General features: G+C 36.7%; 1 protein-coding gene across 1 annotated transcript; it reads right to left on the reverse strand.

Annotated features, from left to right (window-relative positions):
- Positions 1 to 1,326: 1,326 nt before the first annotated feature.
- LOC123661415 (muskelin) lies at positions 1,327 to 21,198 on the reverse strand. The gene is made up of 14 exons (XM_045596376.1): positions 20,989 to 21,198; positions 20,461 to 20,673; positions 19,929 to 20,130; positions 18,488 to 18,680; positions 17,540 to 17,694; positions 15,971 to 16,070; positions 15,319 to 15,545; positions 14,969 to 15,132; positions 14,187 to 14,325; positions 13,350 to 13,538; positions 12,777 to 12,935; positions 3,388 to 3,627; positions 3,080 to 3,244; positions 1,327 to 2,825 (listed from the first exon to the last, which is right to left on the reverse strand). The coding sequence occupies exons 1-14, from the start codon at positions 21,066 to 21,068 to the stop codon at positions 2,604 to 2,606; spliced, it is 2,448 nt and encodes an 815-aa protein (XP_045452332.1). The 5' UTR covers positions 21,069 to 21,198; the 3' UTR covers positions 1,327 to 2,603.
- Between the last annotated feature and the right edge of the window lie 190 nt (positions 21,199 to 21,388).

Raw genomic sequence — 21,388 nt, forward strand, 5'->3', positions numbered from 1 at the left:
TATGTATTGTTCGTATCTAGTCAATTTAAATGTCGTTGTACCGCGGTACAGCGCCGAGGGTTGTATAAGCATCATATCCTGTATTAACTGTCTTGCGTCCATTATGGCTCTTTTTCACCATTTACTGTTTTTTTTTTTTTTTGACGTCGTTTACTTTTATTTACCAGATGTATTCTCTTGACATAATAATTTTTACACGCATTATTAATTGTCACTTATTGTAAGTAGTCGCCGCGCTCGCCGGCGCTGTCTGCTGCCCGGTGGTGGTATCGATGAGCGATTAACCAAATATTATTTCCTTTATATATTTTATGTAACACTTTAGAACGTTTATTTTGCTTAGGCATAGATATTATTTTATATCATAGAGAAAAAAAAATAACTTTTTATTATTTAAATATGAGAAGTATATGAATGCCTGCTACTTTATTTATGCATTGCAACACGATCGCGTTGACGATTGGACGCATGATTGTTCCCACCGCTACTGTCATCGATTGATTTGTTGTTGATTGTGTCGCGTCGCTGTGGCTCGCCTCGGCGTTGCCATTCGAGCTTGTTTCGTTAAAGTTTTCTTTACAAGATGGCCACGTTAGTTCCTTTTATAATGTTTAGTAATCAAACACCAGATTACATGTCTTTGTCATCGGGAACATAGCTGTGAGCTTCGATATTGTTAAACATTGTTATAATGTATATTGCTTGTTGACTCCGCATGAAATCGATCACGTCAGCCTGGGGAACATATCATGACAGAGCGGAATTATTTTCAAAATAAGGTACGCCGTGTTGTCGCAATGACTGATATGAAATCAAGTATGAAAATATTAAATGATATATTTAAAAATGTCTTTCATTTCTCGTTGTACCTTTGTCTTTATTTTGCATTTCGATTGGTATAAGAACTTAAATCAATCTTCACCTAGCTGATAATAGAATGAAACGTACTTGATAATAAAATTAGTATATTAGAAAATATATTTAAAATAATATGTCGATGCCAGTTATCTTCTACATACCGGCAACCAAGTAGTTCGTCCTGGTAAATAATAGGCAGCCTCACGGTTGCACATTCTATACGTTTCATACTATCAAGTCAAATTAAAATGTTCTTATCTTGATTTCGTAATTTTCAATTATTTTTTTAAAATAAATAAAAATAGACAGTCCAGGATTTTTTTAGGCAACCCATTTTTAATAATATTATCTAAGATGCTAAATTTAATATAAAGTATGATTAGTAGTGGATCCCCTACTATATATAGAATATATTTTTATCATTAACATGGTAAATGTATTTTGGTGTATAAAAAATAATGACAAAAATTTAAATTGTAAATAACATTTAATCATCAAAAGTTTAAATACACAGCATCGCTTCATTACACATACAATTTCTACTTTCTTAGCTCTTGTTGACTATGCTCTATCACAGTCGGTAAATAATTAAATTAGATGTTATATTATTTTATTTACAAAATAAACTACGTTATTTTTACTTAACAAATGACTTTTTGCATATGAATATATGACACAAAATAAAAATGAAATTATTAGTAATTAATAATTTTTTGAAGGATTATAAATAGAAAAAATTTAAACAATATCTACAAAATTACATTAACATAATATTGTCAAATTTAAATGCAGACTTGTGTTCACAATTTACTGACCTAATTATATAATGAATAAATATTATATAATTCAATATTAATTACAAGTAAAAGTTATTTCAAATATTAGTAAAATATATTTATGGAATCTATAACAGCAACTGTCACCGTCAGTTTATTTATATAAGATTATCAATATGAACTATTATGTATTGAATATACAAAGTTTAAACCTAATAAAAATTACATACCTTGTGATCAAATTATAAAACTATTTTTAAAATTTTACAAAAATTGTAAATGATTTAATAATTATTAAATATGTTACGTATTAAAAATACTACAGTTAGGTATGCATTCTAATTGTATAAGGTGTATCTTCACGAGTGAAATACTGTCTAATCACAATATGCGTAGTTAATTATTAAAAAATTAGTTCAAGAAATTGCTATGCGCGCGGCTGCCATTTTGGTGACGGCAATACATAACGAACGTTTTAAATTACCAGTAAGTCAACGAATTTATTATTTTTTATATAATTGTTTTTAATAATAAAACAATTTTAAAACCATTTAATTTTACAAATTTATTTTAAATACTTAATACTTAATCATACATTTTTTGACGACGACATTTTTATCATAGAGAGGTGTTAATGCGGCGACGTTTAGCCGCAACAGAGATTTGCTGGTCTCATATCGAAGATAAATAGACATGATAATGTCGTTGATTCAACTTTTTAGAGAGCTTATTAAATAAACAACTTAGGTGAAAAATATTCTTCAGAATATTTCGTATATGCTTAAACATTACTTACAGTTAAATACTACATAAACAAAAATGACGTTCTTTACAGCGATCAATGTGTTAACTCGAGATAAACAGTAAAAAAATGAATGACGGAGTAAGTTCCGCCACAGGCCTCCTTCTCTTCCGAGGAGAAGGGCCAGCGGCCGGCAGCAGAATGTCACGGGTCAGTCCGCACGGCGCTCACAGGTCGACGAGGTCGGCGAGGTCGGCGCGCGGGTGCGCGACGGAGGGCCGGAAGTGCGCGCACAGGCGGTCGAACAGGCGCGCGCGCGGCCCGCGCAGGCGCGCCGCGGCGCCCGGCTCGTCGTCCTCGTGCTCGGCCGCGTCCCACGTGTCGGGCGCCGGCGCCTGCGCCTCCTCGAAGGGCTGCGGCTCCGGCGGCGCCTCCTCCGCGCCCAGCACCTGCGGCGAGCTCTACGTGCTAACTTGATATTGTAATATGTTATCTGTAAACTTAGACAACCGTTCGGGTAATTATTTAGGTATGCTGCGGTAGTTAGTTTGCCTATAAAATAAATTAGATATAATGGTTCGATTATAAAAACATTTTTGCTTTAGATAATCTATTCATAGAGGAGATGTAAACGAAAAAAAAGTATAATCTAGACTTCTAGTTAGGCCCGAGGTATTACGGAAACAAATCTAAAGGCACTCACGGCGGCGAGCGCCTGCGCCATGTCCCCGCCGTGCGCCTCGCGGAGCACGGCGGCGCGGCGCCGCATCAGTGTGCGCTCGCGCCGCGCGTTCAGCGACACCACGCGGCTCTCCGGCGCCTCCGAGCCCGAGAACAGAACCGTCGCGAGCTTGTGGAAATGGGCCACCTGGAAAGTTACAACCACTTTAAATAATGTATTCGTACTTCGTATTATATTTTTTTTATACATATAAAATAGTTGAAATTAAATTGTGAAGCAGTAAAGCGCCACCCGCACGTCACTACACTCAGACAGTTAGAGCGTCGCACCTGGTCGGGGTCGGAGTGGTCGGTGGCGGCGCTGAGCTCGGTGCGCAGGTAGTGCAGCGCGGCGGCGGCGGCGCGCGGCGAGGCGGCCAGCTCCCGGTAGCGCGCCTCGCGCAGCGCGGCCCGCATGGCCGCCCGCACGCGCGCTGCGCTGGGGCGCCGCAGTCGCAGCGACCACAGGTCGTCCAGTCGCAGGCGCGGACAGCCCGCAGTGCCCGGGTTGCCTCCGAACAGGTAGTGGATCTGAGGGCCGCGCCGGAAATCACGATTAAACTATGGTTTTGAGCATTCTGCATAGCCTTGAGGTTCTGCATGGATCTAGACAATAACTTATCTTGGATAGCTCATGTCAGCGAGGTAAGCAGAAAAATGCACCATGCTTTTTCACTCTCTGAAGCGTCTCCAATTCTTTTTACCATTTAAAACCAAAATTTTGCTTGCGCAATCCTTCTCTTACCCATTCTCGACTATGCAGATGTGTGCTACTTAGATGTAACACAGGAGTTACTAAGTAAATTGGAGCGTCTACAAAATCTTGCAATACGCTTTATTTTTGGTTTACGCAAATATGATCGCATCACTTTCGTAGGGGGAAGTCATCTAGTGGCGGACACTTAAGGTTTTCAAAAATAAAATAAAAATCGCTTCTAGAAAAATCACTTTATTTATGAAATAATTAACTCAACTAAGTATAAAATCTTCTGCATAAACTATTTTATAATATTAAATTAAACTTTGGTAATAAAAAATGCTAATCTTGCAAGTGGCACCTAGTACCGGACGGACTTAAGTTCGAACCCCCAGCTCCTTTTAAAATAATCTACATCGATCTCATATATGTATAGGCATCTGCACATTCAGGAATGTCTGCACATGCTTCATGCATCTGCACATTCAGGAATGTCTGCACATGCTTCATGTGCCCACCCTCCTTTTTTTACGTGGGGAAAATCCATCATGAATATCCTCCGCCGCGGGGGCGCCAGAGGGTTATGTCAGACTCCTACTGACTAAAAAACCACCACGTGTGAGCAGTGGTCTGCCTGGGCGGGGAGAGATGGGGTCGCGCTAGAATTCGCCACCTCGCCCCAGTTCATGTGCCCACTCACTGCAGCTAGAACACTATTCGGTCCTCGTTGTGGTCTTCTAAGCAAACTACGGGTCGTTTTTTCTATGTCAAGGTCAGGTATTGGAGTTAATGGTTCCTTTTCTTTCTACTTTTTCCTTTGATCGTCAAGCCCTTGGTTTGTTTTCCCTTTTCGGCCAATGTAGTATTGAACTTTGTACCCGACATTTTCATTTTCTCCTTAATGTTCTTTCCGTTCTCTTTTTCTGCAACAAAAATTTTGTATGGTGATGATGTTAGAATTTCACTTTTTTCACTTTTTCTCTTCTTAGTAGCTGATCGTTTTGTGGTTATATTATATATTTGGATGGATAACATCTGAATTGAAGCTCGTCGATGGCTTGGGACTACTGATTCTTGATTTGTTGGTAAGATTCTTTAGGAGGGTCAGTGGATTCCACTGGGATCAAATCGTTACACTGTTCAGAAACTTCCCCGCTGCAACCTGGTGCGATTGAGGATGTTTCTTGCTCTCCTAGTGAAATATTAGTCATGTCTACAGCCATATAATCCAAGTCAGAAAATAAATGTCTGTCAAATGGAAAAATTCCTATACATTTGAATCCAGACGCCACATTATCTAGCTGAGCTACTTTCGTGAACGCTTCACTGACCAATTCAGCAATATCGTAGTCGGTAATCCGAGATCCAGCATTTGCTCTCATCCACGTGTCGCATCGTTAATTATGGGCATCTTTCAATGGCTTCATGAATGTTCTGTCGAGTGGTTGGAGCTTATGGGTAGTGTGTGGTGGTGAGCTTATCAAATGAATGATGTTATCTCGGCAAAAATTGATGACTGTTCGTCTTGTGGCTGCTATGATCATCCAGTAAAAGCAGCACATGGCTCTGTTTTGTCGGGTGTAAGTTTTTCACAAATAGCTGTAACCATTGTCCACAATATAAGGTGTATATTTCCCGTGTTGAGTTAGTACAGAAAAGGTTCTTGAGGTATCTACAATACAAGTGTGAGCAATTGGATCACGGTTATGAGGCGAGATGCAATAGATTACCCTTTTACCCTTTACCCTTGGAAAAAAGACGACCACTTTTTTGATATTACGTATCTCTTAAAAAATTGTCAATGGCATCATTGATTGCCTTGCTTTGCTGGAAAAAGTTAGCATCTAGGTTCCTCGCAGATTACCAACTAGACGTACCCAACCACTAGCAATCCCTAAAGTTAATACTAATTACCGCCGCAATTCATTCATTATTCGAGCGAATGACTTTTTTAACAAACTGTCAATAAATAATGGCGAATTAGAATTGTTCCGTACTAAGCCTCAGAATGTGAATAGATTGTTTGCTTTGGAGTTCATTGGCGTCGGAGGTGCAACAAATTCTTATACTAAAACATTCCTCATCTTCATGGATTTTTGTTTTGTTTTGTAGATTTATTGTCATTGATTGATGGTCTCATCATTTAAGGCCTTACATACGTTGAGAATTTTCAAAAAATCGTTTTTTTTTTTTGTTTACAGATTATTATTCCTTATAGTCTTAGACGTATTTCTGTGTAAGCTGATTGTAAAAATTCCCCATAGTTCAAAAGTTATTGTAGATAATGTAACTGCCCGACGAAAGGACAAACGTCTGACGCGCTGAGTTGAGTTGTTTGAGGCAGCTGGCCTTTACCCCCAGACCCTTTTAGTCTTTTGTAATCTTTCAATACGTGGAAGGGAGTTTATAATGTTTCTAAAAAATATATTCATATTTTTGAAATTAGGGTTAGTTCTCTTTGAACGTTACAAGTGAACAGTTGTGTATCGTATTCGTGATTTCCGAAAATGTTGAAACGACGAAATGTAGATCGTAAAGGCAGTAAAAATGGACGATGTTCACGACCTATAATTGTGTTTGCTCGCAAACAAAAAAAAAAAACCGACTTCAATTACATCGACGAGTAATACAACGTAGATCGACGAAAAAATAGTCAAATAACTACGTGTTACTCAAAAAGTATTTATCAGATCTCAATAAAATTTATATGTGACCATATGATAAACATCAGCTTTCGATTAAATTAAAAATTATCAAAATCGGTACATCCAGTAGAAAGTTATTGCGGATTTTCGAGTTTCCCTCGATTTCTCTGGGATCCCGTCATCAGATCTTGGGTTCCTTATCATGATACCAAACTAGGGATATCCCCTTTCTAAGAAAAAAAGAGGTATCAAAATCAGTACATCCAGTAGAAAGTTATGCGGTATAATATAACGTAGGTCGACGAAAAAAGCGTCAAGTAAAAACGCATTATTAGATATAACTCGAAAAGTAGTTGTTAGATCTCAAATAAATTTAAATGGGACCAATTGACACACACCACCTTTCGATTAAAAACAAATTGTCGAAATCGGTCCACCCGGTCAAAAGTTCTGATGTAACCATACATAAAAAAAAAGACAGTCGAATTGAGAACCTGCTCCTTTTTTGGAAGTCGGTTAAAAAGGAAGAAGCCGCTTCAGAGGCCAGATAAAATGGAGTGTGAAACAACATACACTAGTTCAGCTGCAAAAAAATATATTACGAATTACGAACCGGCTGAAACACGCTCGAATTGCAACAAAAGAGGCCAGAACAATTCGTCGATTAGAAAAAAAGAAGGCGTACAATATGAAGCTGGAATGGGAGATTAGATGTAAGTTAACTAAATAAATTTAAAAAAAAATCATAAAGTTCTTGGTCGCCGGTAGTTGGCCGCGCTAGACTTCCAGCGAAACGCGCTTGAAACTTTAAACGCGTTTTTCTCAAAACTACTTTTTCTGACACGGTCGGCATGATAACTCGTATGGTTTTTAATATTTTATGATTTTTTTTTAAATATTTGGAATTGCTTTTAAATAGTCTGTTGAGCCCGATTTTTAAAATTATAATTAGAAAATTTTATAAAAACAATTAAAGTGACTTTTAAAAAAAAAATTTAAATTACCATAAATTGTTTAATTTCTCGAATTTCAAAAATCCGGCTCGACAGACTATAGCTATTTACACCTTATTTTACCTTATTTTACAAGAATTTCTTTAGATTTTGCAGATTCGTCAACATTTGAGGAAGAAATACTGCCGACCGCGGAGCAACTTTTTTTTACACTGCTTCAAAAAATGTGTGATTTTTCATGTTGTAATTTTAGAAAAAAAAATTGAAATAATTTTTTTACAAACATAACACAGTAATAAACAATGTGTAAGAATTTTTTTATCAATTTCTATTTCTATCCCTCCTAAAAACAGTTTTTCTTTTGGTACGGTTTCATTACCGCTGGACGTATGTAAGGCCTTAAATAACCATATACAAATACCTGTAAATGGCTTAGTCAAAATGTCCAATTTGTACTCATATAATATCTTTTTTGCTGTTGGTGTTCCAAATAAAATAAAATAAAAATCACTGTTCATCCAACATTTTGGCTGAGTCACGCCTACGCTTCCTGCTGGAGCGTTAATCATGAGCCGATAATTCATTCTTTGTCTAGGGAAAACTAAAAATGGCGGTATGAAGTGGCCGTCAGCACTCATACAAAACAAAACTGTTATATTTTTGCCCCTCTCAGCAGAAGCGAGCTTTCCTACTTGACGGACAGCCTTCGGAGCCAGAACATTTTGATGTTTTTGCACGCAGCTTACTCCAGTTTCATCACAGTTATAAATATTGGAGGCCGCAAATTTGTATTGTGTCATCAATTTTTCAAGATTGTCATAAAATATATCTACTTGAGGCTTGTTGAAACCTATGGCTCACATCATGCTTGTCGACTTTGGCACCCTCAGCGAAACATCAGGATGTCTCTGCATCAAATCATATTAAAAATGCTTCCCAGCAGTAGCCTTCTCTTTATTAAAACTATGAGGGATCTTCATAGCTTCAACCAAGTCTAAGGCTAACTTCAGGTTTTTTTTTTCATTAACGGTAGACATCTATCTATTGGACAAATCTTTTTATGGTCCAATAGAACTTGTTCGTACTTTGGTGAAAAAGTTTTAGTAAATCTACCCATCTTTGGTTGTAACGTCACTTCTTCTCCACGCCTCAATGCCGATATCTTGTCATGTAGAGTGCGATTTGGGATGTTAAAACGCAACGAAGCTTCTCTCGTGCTTATTTCTTTGCACAATACTTTGTCTATCGCAGTTTCTAAGCTTTGCTGGTCCCATTTTCCTTTCTTTTTGATCTCCTCCATCTCTATTTCACTCAGTTATTCTAACCTCTGAAAAAAGAACAACAATAATTATGAAAAGTGTAGATTCTTACGAGAAAAAAAAACTTTTTCCTTGTCCAGTGTTAAGGGACCCCTTTATGTTGGTACTAAGGGACAAAGAATCGCTAAAATTATGTGTTTAGTATCAAAACTGGTTTGGAAATCAGCAAAAACTCTCATAACCTATAATAATAATGGAAAATTATCTTTATTAATAATAATCATAACCACATACACACTACATAGATGAAGTAAAAAAAAGTAGATAATGCGCGGCCTTTGTTGTTACTGAAGCCACAAAACTCGGCTCCTTCAAGTAAACACACGCGCTCACGCACACATATGCATCAAACTACGCTCATTTTCGTTACTATCTCACGGGGCCTCGTACAGTAACTTTGCCTATAAAATGCCGTTCTTTTGTAATTAAATGGTGCAAAAACAATACCAAAGTGAACAAAAAGTCTGAAGAAATATCGTTTCACACGTAAGTACATACAAAACTTTATATTTTTTGTTATTCCAAAATAATATTGAGGTTATTCGGAACTTATAATTTCTATGCCCCGAAATGACGTACCAAGGGAGTGTTACCAGTAATTCTTATTTCCATTAGCCCAAAATGCGGGTAAGTAAATTGTAGGCATCATAGAAAAATAATTAAGTAGAAAGTGGACATCATTATTGTGTTTTTTTTTTTTTATCGTGTGATTTTATGTTTTACCTAAAATGAAGTCAATATGAATTTTTAACTCGTTTGTGTCTGTTTAAATTTGTGAATTAACTACTCATATTTTACTACTAAATATCATGATTTTAGGTTTCCAACGAATATTTTAATAGGAGATAGATAGAATAGGTAGCTGCTGTGCGACTGAGCTGAAATGAACTACAACGACAGCCATCCTCATGTAGTGTGGTTATTGTCATTTTGATAAAGCTGACATGTACGGTACAAAACGTGGACTTCGCACAGTACCATCACGTATATACTACTACTTACTACTAGGTATTTTAATGTTGAATTTTTTGTTCTAGGACCTACCGGATGAGTCTAAAATTAGTCGTTAACCAAGATTCAATCTTTGATACACCTAGAAAACATAAACTAAGAGAAATGTTAAAAAAACAGGAACTTTACAGAAAAATTAAATCATTACAGCAAAGAGTTAGACTTCTTTAAAACAGGAACTTGCCCTTCAGAGGAATCATCAATTACTTAAAAACGCAATTTTCATTGACACAGATTTATATAATTCATTAAATCAAAACATAGCTGCAATAGATTTATTTAACAATTTGAAGCAAAAAAAGAAGTAAATATATTTAAAACTATAAACAGATTTTTATTTTCGCATACCCATTTTACCTATATTAAATTAATTGTGTTTATCCCATTAAATAAAATTTTCAGGGACTTTTTTTAAAAAGTGTCAACACTTTACTCACTCACACATATTTAAAAAAGTGGCTTCACTTTTTTGTTCTAAGTGCGTTATCTATTTTTTTTACTTGATCTATGACACACTAAAACTTAGTAGTAACACTTACTTGGATCTTAAATGACATAGCGTTCTCACAACAGAAACAGCAACCGCCCGCTCCCACCATTGCCTTTTTACGTCACTGGCAAATTGTTTCCGATGACCCTGTATTGCTACGTTCCTCCGCACCCCTGTCACCCATCTTTGAATTGCACGCGTTTTAACTTTTTTTTTATTGCGTTCACAAATTGAATGATAAAATATAATCAAGTGTATATGTGTAACAATTTGAAAGGTTTTACAATGTTCATTCTTATTACAGTGAACACAGCATGCAATTTTGACATGTTCAGCTTAAACTAATCACAGAATATTAAAAACTATTTAACCAATCTATGAACAATATTCTTGGCCGTGGCCTAGGAGCCATTGAAAATATTAAAGTTTGGACATAAATCATTATAGGATGACAGAATTATATATAAAACCGAATGATGTCCAATATTAGTACGAAAATGTGGTAATTGAAAGCTATATATAGACAACTACCAGAACGTGGGATCTTAAAATAAACTATTTTCCGACGAGTACTTAAGGGTCTGAGATTATAATACTTAGTCTTATAATCTTATAATAACTTGCAGAGATAGTACGAGTGTCCGGCGCTAGGTGCCGTCCGGCGTTACGGGACTTCCCCCTTCTAAACTCAAGTGGCTCCCTATCTACCTTCGCCGTGATATGCACATCCTTTCTTTCCTTTATAAAATACTCCACGATCAAGTCTCCTCCTTACCTTCGATCCCGTTTCATATTGCTTCGTACCCCCACACTCTCTAGGCGTTCATGCATAGCATGCTATGATAACTATGCTTGAAGTTCCTAGGCATAACACCAACTTCCGATTAAATTCCTTTTCTGTACGCGCAGCTAACCTTTGGAATAATCTCCCTAAATTCATTCAAGAAAGCTCATCGCTGTCCACTTTTAAAAACAATCTTAAGAACTATCTGCTTTCCAAAATTAGTACAGATGTATGAGATGAATATATAGTTATGTAGTATATGTAAGCTTTTATACATATATATATATATATATATATATATATATATATATATATATAGTGTTAGTAGTTTATGTAGTTTATATGTAGTATAAGTATTTTATGTTTTTTTTTTTAAACATAAGTTCGCCCTTGCCAACTTTATAATGACTATTGTAAAGTTACTTAGTGCAATAAAAAATATATAATTATACTGGGCAAAATTTTCCCAATGTTTCGATTTTCCTAATAATCTACGTGTAACGTGTACCACTTATTACTTAAGAGCCATTTCACAAAAATCGGTAACAATCCGCGAAATTGTAATATTTTGACGTCGTTAATCTCAGTGTTGGATGCAATAATGTAATTTATATTCTTGAAATATAATAGAGCAACCTTTGTTGTAGTCCATAGTCAGGTCAGAATTTTGATTTATATTATGTGTATAAAATTATTAACCTTTTCATCAGCCTCCTCCCTGGGTAAACGGTCGCAATATATACTTTGAAGGCCTACTTTTCAATAACCTCTACGTTGAAACCATTTTAAAAAAATATCATAATATGTGGAATATAATTTTGTTGTCCATTATCATAGATTTTTATTCCATTTGTATCTCTATTAAACGATAAAAAAAATTTAAAGTTACGAATATTTTCCAAATAAGTACAATTTTAAAAGCGATATTTCTCTTAGAAAACTAAGAAATTTTAACGAACTATCTTCATCAAAGTAAACTTACATCATTAAGGAATACAAAAAAAATAATTAAAAGATGTAATTATTTTTAATACATTTTATATTAAATAATAAAAAGATAGTATATATTGCCACGCATCAAGCCCGGTAAATCAGTCGAGCGCTAGCGCTCTTAGAGGTAAGGTCCACGCCAAATTCTGCGCAGCCGTCTCTTTCGCTCACACGCGCCAAGCGCCTGTTGTTATAGCGGATAAAACGCATTTGATACTTTCATAATAAAATATAAATAAAATAAACATATTACGAAAATGACTGTAAAATAATAAAATGATAATTTCTGTAAACAAATGTATAATTTAATTTTCTTTTCTCACACTATCAATACAAATAGGCATTTCAATCTGTTTGTCTTGTTATTTGTTAATTAATATGTTTGTCGGTGTCGATGTCATAAAACGCTATTTTATTCATATCGTAAATATTAGATTCATTCGTAAACTGAAAAAACTAAATCAATTTAAAAAAATTGTTTCATAAAATTGATTTTTTTTATTTTATTTTAAATTTATTGACTGTTCTTATATAACATACTTGAAATTTTTAACAAATTAATTATGTAAAAAACATTTTATACCATAGTTATAATTTTTATTATACATCAGAAAATGATCACGATGGTCTTTTGGTTGTCACACTATACGTACTAGCACAAAGATCGCGCGGCTCGTACGACTCGCGCGATGCGACCAAATTTACCTAAACTTGCAGAGCGTAAAATTGTGAAATGGCTCTTAAAATATTGAGAAAGAAAAAATGTGACGAGACGGAACGGGGACGCGTACCTTCCGCACGGGGTCGTACACAAGCTGGTGCGCGAACCGCGGCCGCGGCTCGCTGGGCGCCACGCTCTCGTTGCGGTACACGCACGTCCACGTGAGCCGCCGCAGCGAGAACACCCACAGCGTGTTGTACACGCGCTTGTCCTTCTCCTTGCTCATGCCCTAGCGGACAAACACCTCGCGGTGAAACTAATGCACACTGGTTTATAATAATAATAATAACATTTATTTCAGGACTAGCCCATATAGTGTTAGTAACAATGTTTCTTATAACCTAGTGTTAGTACAACAAATTTAAAATAAAAACATTTTCACATTCATTTTACAAGGAGCTTTATCCAATGTCGCAGCATTGGACTCTCCCATCGATCTACAAACACTTTCAGAATACTATTGTGCCCGCTGCGGAAGCGCTTAAGTAATGACGCGCACCTCTTGCGCATGATAGCTTTAAAGTCATCGACGCGCCTTTCCGCGAACATCACTGAGGCGCGCGGGGGCGCTGCACAGCGACTGCGCGCCGCCGCCGTCGCACTGCCACCGCCCCGGGAGACACATAGAGCAGTAGGGAGTTACCGAGAGCACGTGGATCTCGTCGGCATCGGGGTCGAGCGTGGCGCGCTGCGTGAACCCCTGCGGGGGCGGGGTGCGCGCGGGGGCGCTGCACAGCGCCTGCGCGCCGCCGCCGTCGCACTGCCACCACCACAGGTCTACCAGCTGCTCCTTGTTGCGCTGCCCCGCGAACATGTACAGCCGCCGCTGCACCTGCGGACAACAGATCACATTACATTCAGGGGTCATTAATGTTTTATATTATCTTTCGCGTCATTTATGTTTTAATTGTTTTATTGGACGATTATGGCACTAGTCTACGGCCGTTGCGCTGGCGGTTGCGGTTGCGGTCCACGCGCATTACATACATTTATATTGTCCATGCAAATATTTGCCGTCGTTTTTTTTTTTTATATCACTAGGTCGGCAAACAAGGTAAGAGATTACCGTAGCTTATAGACGCCCGCAACACCAGAAGTATCGAAAGCGCGTTGCCGACCCAATTCCTAACCCCCCCCCCCCCAAGGAGCTCTGGTCACCTTACTCACTAACAGGAACACAATACTGCTTGAAAACAGTATTATTTAGCTGTGATCTTCTGTAAGGTCGAGGTACTACCCCAGTCGGGCTGCTCCATATTTTGAGCAGGAAATTCCTGCTGTGCCCTACCTCAGTTAATATCATCGTATAAGGTTTGTACTTGTGTATTGTGTGTATTTCCGGACACCTGATACAGAAATAAATGCTAGTGAGGGCCGTTGATTAGGAAGCGTTTATTATTATTTATGTAACTTCTACAATTTGTTAACAATTATGATTCGCAACAACTAGCTGTAGCATAATAATGAATATTATAATAACCGGGTGAAAGAGCATGGAGTGCGAGACCCGCGGCTGCGGCGCGGGCAGCTCGTGCTTGTCGGCCAGCAGCAGCTGCCACGTGTTGCTGGCGATGTAGTACGCGTACAGCCCCGAGTACTGCGGGCTCGCCAGCTCCTCGCTGAAACAATTATTGACAATTAACTCTTTCCACACAAAAGCAAGACCTTGTAATGTTTACTACTACTACGCCGGCAAACAAACATACGGCTAACCGGTCAAGTAAGCAGTTACCGCTTTTAGACGTCTGCAGGAGCATCGCAATCGCATTAAAGACTCTATGTCCAACCCTTCCAGAGACATAAACATTACTTGAGGGCAGATTATTTATAGGCCTTTTGTAAGGTTAAGACTCTTTCCTTCTGGCTGCTTCCGATGCCCTATCTCAGTGACGTGTGCGTTGGGTAAATTATCTTCATAAAAAGAAGTGATGGATGTCACTGACGGAAAAAGGTCATAAATTGCTAGCATGATGATGAAATGAAACAACTGATGATGATGAATTTAAACAGGCAGACGGTGTGCGAATTATTATAACACGAACATGTTGAGCACACAACACGGGCTAGTGTTGTGCGAAACGTACACGTAGCAACACAGTCGTATAGAGCACGTAATGGCCTGCGCGTGGCTACGACACGTTTGTGTATAGCACGCAGATGGGACATGTGACGCGACATCTAAACGTAGAGGACGCCGACGAACCGCGGCTGGTGTTGGCACGTCGGGTCGAGCAGGCAGATATGTGTCATGACGAGACTCACGTGTTGGCGGGCAGCACGCGGCCGCCGAACACGTAGATGGTCTGCGTGTCGGGGTCGATGCACATCTGGTGGTCGAACACGAGGCGCGGCCCGCCCGCCGCCGCCGTGTCGCCGCTCACCAGCGACCACGAGCCCAGCGACACGTCGTACATGTACAGGTCGCTCTGGAAAAACGCTTCTCAGTTGGAATCTATACTAGTATTATATAAAGCTTTTGAGCATTCAACGCACTTATCTCAGGAACTACTGGTTCGATTTGAAACATTTTTTTTAGCATTGGCACAGTTAGTTGTTATTTACATAATTATATTAAAATACAAATACTTGTTACCTAAAGATAGTAAACTTACATTCATATAACTGGGCACTCTCTGTGCGTTATCCAAATAGCGTCCCAGCGTGTATAACCGCTCGTGCAATGGATCGAAAACCATTTTGTGGCAGGAACGCGGCGAAGGTCCGTTGACCATACCACTGTGCCTGCACAGTAGGGTCCATTTTTCAGCCGTCGTGTCAAAACTCCACAGGTCATCTAAGTCTTCTGTGCCATTCCATCCTCCGAATAAATATAATGTACCTGTAGGATTAATATTTATGTAGATTAATTAGTTTGATAAAATAGTATACTATCCAACATATTATGTGTACAAAACATAAATATGAACAAAAACTACTATAATGCAGAGCAGATTACTTTTCAAAGTTTTTATTTTATTTTTTATTTTTTTATAGTCACAATTAGATGCATCTGATACTACTATGAACACATGAAATTAAATCATTTTAAAATGAAGTTAATCAACTTTTCTAAAATATAATTACTATTCTGGTCCAAGTAATTTCTTATACATTAAACTGTGAAAAAAAATATCACTTCAGAAGTAGTTCAGAAGAAATAGACAAAATAAAAAAGTTGGAATTTAACCAGTGCAAATGGACACTATTAATTTTAATAACTCTAATATACAATAAAAGGTGGATATGTTTTGATATTATCAGTACCGGTGTTGGGGTCGACAACAAGCTGGTGCCCACCGCGCGGCCCGGGACGTTCTGAGCACGACAACTCCTTGGGCTCCACCCCTTCAGTTCCATTCACCTCCTGCTCACGGACAAAAAATAACCTAGTAATATATAAGATCAACGAGTTTTTCTCTTTCACCAAAAACTGAACTGATTGTAAGTTAATTACAAGGCTTTTAAATAGGAAAATATGAAAGAGGATATATATATATATATATATATATATATATATATATATATATATATACTAGCTGTGCCCGCGGCTTCGCCCGCGTTGAAATTAGTATGTCACAAAGTTTTTCCGGCAAATTTCCAGTGAAACTCTCATCAAAATCGTATTAGCCGTTCCATAAACTTTCCTCTTGCCAATGGTGGAGCCCTCTTTCGTATGGTGAAACCGCATGAAAATCCGTTCAGTAGATTTTGAAGGAATCGATCACATACGCTTTTGAGGACTTTGTTTTATAATACACTAACTGTTTCCCGCGACTACGTCCGCGTGGTTATGAAGATATGCATTACTATTAAGATGTTTAACGGAAATTATTTTTTTATTACAGTCACGTGAAATGCTTATCACACTGAGTAACTTTTTAAAAGGCACAATTTAGTATAATTTAATAGTTATTTTTATAAAACCTTTCTATACACCACATTTTTAGTTTTATTTTAGGACTGTATATGTTTCATACAAACTATCAACCCCAATTAAACCCCCTTAATGGTAGAATATCGTAAAATCCGTTCTTAGCGAACGTCTGCTAACTATAATTTACCTCCCTGCCAAATTTTATCTTTGTCCAACCTGGATGGATAGACCATCCAGCGGTTTTTGAGTTCTCGTGATGAGTGAGTTAGTGACCTTTCTTTTTTATATATATAGATTACGATGCATTATTTGGACACCTCCTCACCATCTATAGAGCATATATTTTAAATTTCAAGTCTCTTACTTCAAAAACATAAGACTTTCATACAAACTTCCGATCCCCGTTATATCCCCTTAGGGGTCGATTTTCGTAAAAGCAGTTCTTAGCGGATGTCTACGCTTTATAAGGAACCTACCTACCAAATTTCAACTTTGTAGCTGTTATAGTTTCGGAGGTTTCGTGATGAGTGAGTCAACCTACCATCCCCCGTTTTAACTCCAAAAGAGAGTTGATTTCTAAAGATACATTATTTGGACACCTTCTCACCATCTATAGAGCATATATTTTAAATTTCAAGTCTCTTACTTCAAAGACTTTCATACAAACTTGCACCCCCCTTTTTACCCCCTTAGAGGTCGAGTTTCGTAAAATCCGTTCTTAGCGAATGTCTACGTCCTATAAGGAGCCTACCTGCCAGAGTGTACTACTACCTGTGAGTGACCTTTCGCTTTTATATATATTATATATATATATATATATATAGAATATAGATATATAGATTAACGAGTTTTTCTCTTTCACCGAAACCTAAACTGATTGTAAGTTTTAGGCTTTTAAACAAGGCTTTTAACGACTATATATATATTAATGAATAAAAGTAAATAAGCAAGTAGCTCACTTGCGCGTCCGGCTTGGTCTGGCGGTCGGTTGCGGCGGGCTCGGGGACGGGCGGCGCGTCACCGAGGCGCTCCTCCACGGCCGGCGAGCAGCCGCACAGCTGGCGCCACTCCGGCGTGTACGGCTGCCACGACATGTACCAGTCCAGCTCGCCGGCTGATGATACAAATGGGTTTTATTGAACAATCCTACGCTATCATAACTCAAGGATGTACTCACAATCATTTCTAAAACTCCATCCTGCAGATAACTCGTAATAAAATTATCTTCGTGTCTAGTGACAGTTATGTTTTAATGTAAACAATATGTTGTAATATATACAATGGGTTGTCTGGAAGAAATGGCTAATTAGCCATAAGCCCATTGTACTTCACTGTCTTTAACTATCTTTATGCTTTGTTTGTAATATATTTGTGGTGTACAATAAAGTATAAAATAAAAAATAAATAAACAATAAACATTCACATAAAAAAATCTTACTACATGATCCTTGAAGTGTAGCTTATTGCATTTCAAAACCATATTTCAGTAGATAATTTTCAAGTGGTGGATAATTTTCAAGTCAAATCTTCTGATTTAAATTTTTTAACACAATTTTTCTGACGCTTCTGCTGAGTATTAAGACTAATTTAATTACTTTTGAAACAATTTTATTTTAACTTATAATGTTAAATCAATAAACGCATTTTAATTGCCTTAACCTTATTACAAAAAATAAACTATTACAAACCAATTTTGTTTCAAATATTTAATTTCCAAGTAGGTTTAATTTTCAAGATTTTCTCCTGATTCAGACTACTTTTTACTTAAATCCACCTGTGTCAATAATCAAACATGATGGAAAACACATAATATGAAACATGGTTTGGTTTGAAGTGCACATGCTAGGCAAGCCAAAAATAAGCATTAAAATTAAATCTAGTAAAAATGTAATAGTACTAATATTTACCATCTGCAGCCTCATCTAATATCTTCTCAGCCAGTTTATAGTCCCCATTTTCAACAAGCGCATTCCACAGCCGCGCCTGGACAGGGCCCTCTAACTGCACTCCACTTTCTCGTGAGAGCGCTTCAAATGCGTCCTTGTAACGTCGCCGACGCAAGTGTTTTAATAGTATTCGAACTGCTTCTTCTTCTTTTCTCTAAAAGAGAATTAGGCTATTATGTACATCACAGGTAGATTAATTTATGGGAGGTTAAATTTTTGTTATTTCTGACTCTACATTAATTCTGGTGCTGCGGGAAGTGTACTCATGCTCCGTTCTGCGACTATCACGCGTTATTTTTGAACGAATTTACGTAAAAAAGATCTTTACTGCAAGATCAAAATACAATACGAACTGACCTATAACGAGTGACAAATAGACCCTTTAAAACAAAATAACGCGTCAGACATAATATTCTAATAAAATTAGTAATATTGCGTGCTAAAATATAGGTATAGAAATTCGAAAAATACCCAAAACCGAATCGGAGCATCCCACTGTCAACGTGCTCTTGGTCTGCCCCCTACCCCTAGAGTGTTTTTTTTAAGCCGGAGGCGCGTAGTTAGGGCCTCCCTCGCCCGCCGTACGAAAGCGCGCGAACGAATGCTTAAAGGAGCGGCTGAGGCTGGTCGCCGAAGGACATGATAAACATCAGCTTTTGATTAAATAAAAATCATTAAAATCGGTACACCCAGTAAAAAGTTATGCGGATTTTCGAGAGTTTCCCTCGATTTCTTTGGGATCCCATCATCAGATCCTGGTTTCCTTATTATGGTACCAAACTAGGGACATCTTCTTTCCAACAAAAAAGAATTATCAAAATTGGTTCATAAACAACGGAGTTATCCCCGAACATACATAATATATATATATATACGGTCGAATTGAGTAACCTCCCTTTTTTAAGTCGGTTAACAACCAAATAGGTTCCAAAGTTAGTTAGGAGTAAACAGTTTTTACTAATCACCTATGACAAATGACATCACTAATACTACACATTAGTCATGGCTAATTTGTAATATTACATTATTTACTTAAAATTACATTAATAAAAATAATTATTAAAATTAGGTATAAGTTTGTTGCAACTACACTTAATTCCTGAATTTTATTGTAACAGCCAATTGATATACATAATTTTCTATTCTAAATAAATGTACATGTAAATACTATATTTATAAATAATAAATACTACAGCCAGAGTCTGGTTGGATATTGAAGCCCTGGAGCGGAAAGTAGGATCAATGCCAACTGCCAATACGAGCTTGTTAATTGTACCATTACCTAAATCACAGACATGAAAAAAATTTGTACACACCAAAATCACAAAAAAAAAAAACAGTTTTTAAATTAATAAAACTAAAATAATAAAAAAAAGTTAAGAATATAAAAAACTCTACTTACTAAATCAATGGTGTCCATTGCTGAGTTGATTAATGTCTCATGGTTTTTTCCTTGTAGCTCAACATACCATATGGTATAGTTGTAAGCTGGGCCCCATGACTGTAGCGGTACAATTTTAATGTATCTCACTGGCAAGTAAAGCCCCTCTGTCGTCCGGTGTCTTAATCTAAATATCTCATCAAGACTGTCATTTTTCAGACCCCTACAAAATTCATCAAAAAATTTACACAAATTAACTAAATCTAATACTTTTTATTAACAAAATTAGTAAATCATATATATAAAATTCTCGTGTCATGTTAGTTACCATACTCAGACAGATTTTTATGAAAGTTTGTTTGCATATCAGGTAGGTCTGAGAATCGGCCAACATCTATTTTTCATCCCCTAACTTATAGGGGGTTAAGGGGGTTAATAACATGTATGGCTAGACAACATTTGCAGGGTAAGCTAGTATAATCTATAAAAATTATATTGGTAAAAATAAAACTATGTTACAGTAAAATAAATCAATTACAATTGTTTTACTTACCCTGTTAACAGTAGGTATAGATTATTTTCCTCCAAGCCACCTAATATTTGAAATTTCTTGAGATCGCTAACATGAGCCTTAATATATTTGCCAAATTTAATTGTTTCCACTATACTTGGTGTTTGTAATTTAAGCATAATGTATTGAGAGGGGGTCGAGCTATCTGTAAACCATCTACACAATTGATCTGATGGGTTATTTTTTAGAATGTTTCTGGAAAAGTTAAAATAATTCGCATTAATGGAATAACTTACGTATCCTTGTATTTTGATACTAGAATACTCAAACATTATAAATGTATAAAATGTTTTTTTTAATTTTAAATACTAATTAAAAAAATTCCTTTGAGTTAGGATTTTTATTTACGAATGCGTTCGATGAAAGTTAATGTTGATTAGTATAATTGGTGATTATCTAAGCACTTAAATGTCTCGTTCTTATCAAGAAAATCAATCGTATTTTATAATAATTGTATTCCGAAAATCTGTTTAAATGTATATTTATTTATTTACGTAATATCAAACTTACTCTGGTAAATAGTTGGCAGAATAACTCGAATATTTATGTATTGTATAATTGAGTTTAATAGTTTCATATTCATCATTCATATTGTTTTAGTTATATGTAAATATTTTATTTAAAAATTCACAAGTTCCACTCGAAAATCGAAAATACACCGTGCTCGACAAGAAAACGATGACATTTGTGATATTATAAAAACACCAATCTATTGTCAAATAACTATTTTTTTTTAAATTTATTAAGAGCTGGATACGGTCAAATAACCAATAACTATCAGTATCAGAGTTGCCATCTCACTAAATAAATCCCATTTTCAAACTACTTTATAACAGTGATTATAATAAATAGTTTATTGTACTTAATAGTGACTAAATAATAATTATTATTAACTATTGTTTTGCCACCT

Source organism: Melitaea cinxia, chromosome 17 (assembly GCF_905220565.1).
Source record: "Melitaea cinxia chromosome 17, ilMelCinx1.1, whole genome shotgun sequence".
Lineage (NCBI taxonomy): Eukaryota > Metazoa > Arthropoda > Insecta > Lepidoptera > Nymphalidae > Melitaea > Melitaea cinxia.

Excerpts from the sequence above, each read along its gene's own strand:
- LOC123661415 (XM_045596376.1), bottom strand. The coding sequence starts at position 21,068 with ATGAATGATGAATATGAAACTATTAAACTCAATTATACAATACATAAA. Across the intron at positions 13,539-14,186 it reads ACTCCATGCTCTTTCACCCG|GTGCAGCGGCGGCTGTACAT; the intron begins GTTATTATAATA and ends TGTTGTCCGCAG. Across the intron at positions 2,826-3,079 it reads TGGCGCAGGCGCTCGCCGCC|GTGCTGGGCGCGGAGGAGGC; the intron begins GTGAGTGCCTTT and ends AGCTCGCCGCAG.